This window comes from Asparagus officinalis, chromosome 2 (genome assembly GCF_001876935.1).
Source record: "Asparagus officinalis chromosome 2, Aspof.V1, whole genome shotgun sequence".
Taxonomy (NCBI): Eukaryota; Viridiplantae; Streptophyta; class Magnoliopsida; order Asparagales; family Asparagaceae; genus Asparagus; species Asparagus officinalis.
In genome coordinates, this window is record NC_033795.1 from 68,809,010 (window position 1) to 68,815,355 (window position 6,346).

The 6,346-nt window shown below is 33.6% G+C and overlaps 1 protein-coding gene across 6 annotated transcripts; it reads left to right on the forward strand.

Annotated features, from left to right (window-relative positions):
- Positions 538 to 5,639, forward strand: LOC109831572. 6 transcript variants are annotated; one of them, XR_002244465.1, is made up of 9 exons: positions 538 to 1,247; positions 1,913 to 2,010; positions 2,135 to 2,228; positions 3,673 to 3,722; positions 3,813 to 3,929; positions 4,013 to 4,120; positions 4,200 to 4,342; positions 4,430 to 4,637; positions 4,727 to 4,815. XR_002244465.1 is itself a non-coding variant. In XM_020398916.1 (8 exons), exons 3-7 carry the CDS (start codon positions 3,680 to 3,682, stop codon positions 4,520 to 4,522), a joined length of 504 nt encoding a protein of 167 aa, XP_020254505.1. In that variant the 5' UTR covers positions 538 to 2,010; positions 2,135 to 2,228; positions 3,673 to 3,679; the 3' UTR covers positions 4,523 to 4,637; positions 4,727 to 4,815. The 6 variants fall into 6 exon arrangements, 3 of the variants coding, with proteins under 3 accessions (XP_020254505.1, XP_020254506.1, XP_020254504.1); XR_002244466.1 differs by having other exon boundaries at positions 538 to 735; XR_002244464.1 differs by having other exon boundaries at positions 538 to 2,010; positions 4,210 to 4,342.

Below are 6,346 nucleotides of genomic sequence, written 5' to 3' on the forward strand. Positions count from 1 at the left end.
ATAGCAGCAAATTTAAGATTTCCTCGCTAAATTTTTTTTTTTTACGAGAAACCGTTTTGTCGTCAAAAAGAACCTATTAGCGAGGAAATTATAGTTTTCTCATTATTAATTTGGCGGAAAAATGTGCAACACCCTCCAAATTCATTAACTACAAATTAAAAGTTTCCTCACTAAATTTTTTTTGTTTTACGAGGAACCCTTTCCTCGTTAAAAGAATAAATTAGCAAGGAAATATTAGTTTCTTCATTATTAGTTTACCGGAAATATATGCAAAACCCGCCAAATTCAATGTCGACAAATTTAAGGCTTCCTCGCTAAAAGATTTTGTCCCGCGAGAAATCATTTTCTTATTAAAAAACCAATCAGCGAGAAAATAATAATATACTCATTATTCAAAAATTTTAGTGGGAATTTGGCTAAAAAGTAGCGGGTACTCAAATAAAAGAGCGGCCTCCAATATCAAAATTAATAACCCCAAAACTCTTGTCGCTGAGCCCTAAGGTTTTTTATCGTCAACCTCACCTCTCCTGAGCAAAATCGCAGCCTCCTCTCCTCGGCTCCCCACTTCCGCCGCCTCTCCTTCTCGCCGACCTTCTCGCCCTCGTTTCCCTCCTCTTCTCGCCCACCTAGCGCTTTTGTAGATCCGCCGCCTCTCGTTTACCTTTAATTTCCTCGTTCGACAGCCACTTGTTAGTCGACTTCAAGGCCATCCCCTCTCTAGCATCCAGTGATTGGGTTTTTATCTCTGTCCTTTTCAATCATCAAACTCTAGGGTTTCAATTTTTCCTTTTTATCTATTTTACAAATTTTTATTTAACTTTGTTAACAAAGCCCTAATTTGTATTTAATTTTTATTTAATTTTTACAAATTGGATGGATCCTGACCAATCATTAATTCTTGAGCGCATAAAGTTTTCTTCTCAAAAGTTCTTTGAATCATGTCAGTTCAATCCAATTGGGTAATCCTGTATATACATGTCATAGTCCCTGGCTATTTAGCATAACAATAGTTAGAGAGTATGTGGGGTCAACAAATTTGTCGAATGCACATGTATTGGTAGAGAAGAATTCAAAGTTGTTAGGAATCAATTGGGCTGTAAAAGTACTGCCTTTGTTGTAATTTTGGTTATATTGGCTAATGACATTTTATTGCATGCATGTTTCGTTTTCTTCAAAATATGTATAAGGAGATTGATTATTCTGGATGGAAGCATGCTGCTCTTACTTGGTGAAAAAAGAGTAAATAGGTCAGATCTTCATTTTTCTTGTCATAACTCTACTACCCTATAATGAAATGAATATATTAATCTTTTCTGAAGTTAAAAGTTGAATGTTCTTTTGGGTTGATGCGTCTTGAAACTCTGTCAACCAAAAAGCTTGAACACCAATAATGACTTCGCACTAAGTATTAAAAATTTGTGGTATCACGTAGGTCAGTATAGGACCAATGAAAGATTTATCCAAGTGAAATACCTGATGGAGAATTCTGAAGAGTCATGTGCATCCTGGTTTCTGCCTAGAAAAAGTTTCTGCCTAGAATTTTAGCAAAGCAGTTGTACTCCACCTAATATAAAGCATAGTTTTCTATTGATTAATAGATGGTTTGAGACTTGAGAGTAATGTTTACTTAGTTTCAAGTGTGGGCAGTCTTGGATCCTTGGACAAGCATCACATGTATATATTATTATTTTTTATCTTGTCACCACTTTCTGTGCTCTGAAACATTTAGTGTTCATTATTATAATTTTTCATTTATTATATCGTGGGATTACTCTTTTACCTAACATGTAGGACTTCAAATCCTAGTTCACTGACAATGGGCTTTTCTATCAAACCAATTGACAAATGCTTCATATTTGCTACTTTGAAATATCTATATATTTTTCATTGTTGCTGTTGGTGTATTGGTCAGGCTAATCATCTAACTGGAGCTTAACTTAGTTCTTCGTTCACTGGTATACCAGTAGCCCATGTAATTATTCCTTCCTCGCAATCTAAACTCACATACAGGTATAAGTCTATCTTCAAGTGATATTATGAAGCTGTACCATACTCTGTGTTTTATCTTTCATGTAGCTAGCTTGGAATTATCTGGTTGATCAGGAAAGCAAATCTATGTTTGTTCATTTTGAAGGTCTCCTCTAGCAGACATCATTCAACTAGAGACTGTGAAGGATCTATGTGTGAGTTTGGTTGTAGCATAGCAGAGAAAGCAAAAGCATTTTCTGGTATGGCTGAAAGTGTATTTTCGGATGGTTTAATTTGTTTTTTGTGTACAAACTAAACTTAATTCCATATAGTATGCAGTTGTCTTTTTTCTTTATTCAGTTATTAAGTTGCTAGGACATGTTGTATGAAAATTCCCTTGTTTGGGTTAATCCTCATATCTTTCTTAACTTTGAATTGCTAATGTTAAGTAAATAATCGGGGGAACCCCTTGTTTTTGATGATAGGTACAGGATGGACAGAAGTTGGATGTATGTTAGAGATAGGTTTCACAACCCTAACTTCACCAATGGTTTAAAAACATTTTTGGATGCTGCGAAACAACACCTGCATCAGGCTAGCCTGATTATTTATTATAAGTTAAAATACACATTTACATAACCCTGCATCAAAATCCGACATACTTCCTTAATTTCTACTTAGCATAGAAGCTTCTGCTGCCGCGTAAAAATCATCTTCAAGATTTCTCTGCTATTCTTTAATTGAGCTTTGGAGGTAGGATATTTTTTCCCCAAATTCACCAATTTACAATCTTATCATATTATGACAGTTCTTACAACATTATCTCCTTTTTTAGCACATATTATTGGAAGCCCTTCCCTTCTCTTCATTTTGAATAAGAGTGTTCCAAAGTTGAATCCACTTTTGATGTAAAAAGCATGATAAAGTATCACGAGTTATGGGTGAGTTCGGTTCATGGGAGACAAATGCAGTTTCTATTTGCAAACATTGTCATTATCATCCACATTCTGTTCTCTTTTTGGAGAGCCATTGGGGTTTGTTTCTCAGTGAGTGACAGTTCCTTGCCAACTACAATTTAATTTCTTTAGCCTGCACTATTTTGTGTTAGGTTCGAAAGGGTGTGTTATATGAACTTTATCCACTGAGCCCTCAACTACACTAGTTTATATGGCAACTCCAAGTCCAGATTATTGGAATTTCTCACTTCATGTGTTGTAAACTAAAATTATTTTGGGAAATGAGATTATAGAAAAAGACGTATACCCTCAATTACAATGATAGTTATCAGCTAGATAATATCTCAACAAATCCTCTAATTCCTATAGTAACTCAGTTGACAGACCAATGGACAATCATTTTGCATTAACTTAAATTTCTATTTTCCTTGCCAACAAATCTACTTTGATGAAAAGTTGGTTTACAGTTAAGAGAATTTCTGTGAATTTCTATTTTCCTTGCCAACAAATCTACTTTGATGAAAAGTTGGTTTACAGTTAAGAGAATTTCTGTGATATGCATTTCTGGAGATGTATTGATGAAAAGTTGGTTTACAGTTAAGAGAATTTCTGTGATATGCATTTCTGGAGATGTAATTAAAAGTTTCACGTACCTGATTATCAGTTGCCCTGCCAGAAAAAGATACAATCATTAGCAAGAATACATTCTTTTGCATTTTGACCATTCTAATTGTTTAATAATAAACAGTGAGAAGATGTACCGTAACAAAGCGCCTACCGTTCAGATTTCTACTTTTGGTAAGTAGTGTATATTTCTCTTATAATTCATGATTCATTCACTTGGTTGATTAGAATATTATTATCAATTTAACGTTTATGTAACAACAGGTAATGCACCAAGTAATCAATCACATGTAGAATTATTGAAAAAGAAACGTTCTCATGCAGCAACTAGTGATCTGCCATACGTGAATTCTGCAGGGAATGGATCCGGTTCTAATCTGAGTAAATATGCAATCTTCATTTTACTACTAGAATATTTAAGTACTATTAGTTTTTACTTATCTAACAAGTGTGTATGCTAATAGGTACAAAACGTACTCGTCTGCAAACTTCCAATCAAGAATGCCAAACTTTTGTAGCAAATGGACTGAATTCTAGTAGTACTGTTGTCACCACAGAACGAACTACTACTAGTAAGTGGTGTTAAATTGAGCTGAATTTAGTAGAATTAAGCCCAATTGAATTCTAAAATACCTGTGACTCTGACTGAAGAAAATGGAAGATCTACAGGCCCTTATGCTGAGATGTTTGCAAATAAAATTGGTTACACAATTCGAAACTACGCCCCACTGAATGTGGAAAAATGGAAGAAGATTGAAAAAGCAGATGTGAAGAACTTGATCAAAAGAATGCAGGTTAGTGATGATTTGTTTTGCTAAAGGCATTATATTGGTTGCTTTGATTTTTTATATTTAGTTTGACATGAAATTATGCATGTACAGAATAAGTTTGAATTTGACATGTCGCTCCCTTGGGTCCAGAGATATGTAATTACAACATGTCAGGCCATATATTTAATTTTCGCTATTAGTTGAAACATTTAAGCATTTTTCAACAATTGAGGAGGCAATTGAAAACAAATATGAAGCTGTCAAGACTCAGGAAGAATGGGAGTTTCTTTGCACTCATTTTTCTAGTGAAAAGTTTAAGGTACAATATCTTTTTTTATTTTTCTCCACGTATTATATTTTTTCTTTTTTCATTTACTTCTTTCTAACTGTATGTCTTAATAATTTTAGATTCGCTCTGAGAAGAATGTTCTTAATAGGTCAAAGTTGACATATCACCACAAAGCTGGGTCAAAATCATTTATGTCACACCAAGAGCAAATTTTAAAACACTTTTTAGTTTTGCTTATAAATTTGTAACTTAATTGTGTACATATATAAATGCTGAAAATTAAAATATGTTTGAATGCAATAGGCAACACAAACTGGAGAGATGCAAGGTGCAATTGATCGTTTTGAAACAGAGTATAGAAGTACAAAAAAAGGATGGGATTTAGGAGCAAAGGAAAAATTGGTAAGTAACGTGTCAATGATGCATGCTTTTATAATATTTTAAGAATATAGGTGAAACTGATATTACTGTTCTAAAGAGGATTATATTGATTAGGTTGTAATTAAGAAGTTGCATATGATTGAACTGGATATATTTTTTTTACTTATAGGATCAAATGATAAAGATGCGAGCATATACCACTCAACCTGATGGAACTCGAACAATGACAGATGAGGAAATTTATGCAAAAGTTCTTAAAGTCAAATCAGGCTACATTAAAGGCTGTGGTTTTGGCCCTAGACCACCACCATTAAGGTTCTCTCGTTCTTCGATGAGTGAAATGTCTGAAAATAATAAAGACTTGCAAGAACAGCTTCAAGAGACCCAACAACTTGTAGGAACTCAACAACAAAAGATTGATGCACAAAATAAGGTAATCCAAAGATTGGAGGAGCAAGCCAAAAAGTTCGAGGAGTTTATGGCTAATTTTTTCAGGCAACATCCATCAGCTTAGTATTCTTAGTGAACTTAAACTTGGAGAAATGTTTTTTTGATCGTGTTGCACTTGTTATTGCTTTAGACTAGCATTGTTACTTATGGTAAAAACTTGCTTGCTTTATTTATTTTAATTGTTTTGATGTACTGTGGTGACAATTGATGATAATTATTTATATTTTGAGTGTTTTCTCGTAATATCATTATTATTGATGAAATAAAATTTCCTCATTATAAGTTTTCTCGTTATATATTTAGGTCGATGGAAGTAAATTTCCTCGGAATAGATAATACAATAAATTTCCTCAAAATAGACAATACAACTTAAGGTGACGGAAATATGTTTCCTCGCAATAGGTTACATGTTTACGTCGTCAAAAGTATATATCCTCGTTATAGAGTATATAACTTATTTCGCCAAAAACATATTTCCTCGCTATAGCGGTATAATCTACAATGACGAAAGTAATATTCCTCCCTATAGGCTACATACTTACATCGTCAAAAGAATATTTCCTCGTTATAGAGTATACTGCTTACGTCGACAAAAGTGTATTTCCTCGCTATAGTGATACAACCTATAATGGCAAAAGTAATTTTCATCGCTATAGATCATATAACCTATATCGATAAATGTAAATTTCCTCGTAATTGAATTTCTTTGGCGAGGAATATAGGGTACAACCTGCAACGACAAATTTAAATTTCCTCGTCTTAGAGTCCCTTTACTGAGGAATTGTTTCCACGAGAAAAAGATACATATAATGAAGAAAATCAATTTTCTCGTTAAAGATTTACCTTTGGTGAGGAAGAGTTTCCTCGCTGAAAGATACTTACAACGACAAAAATAGTATTTTTAAAAC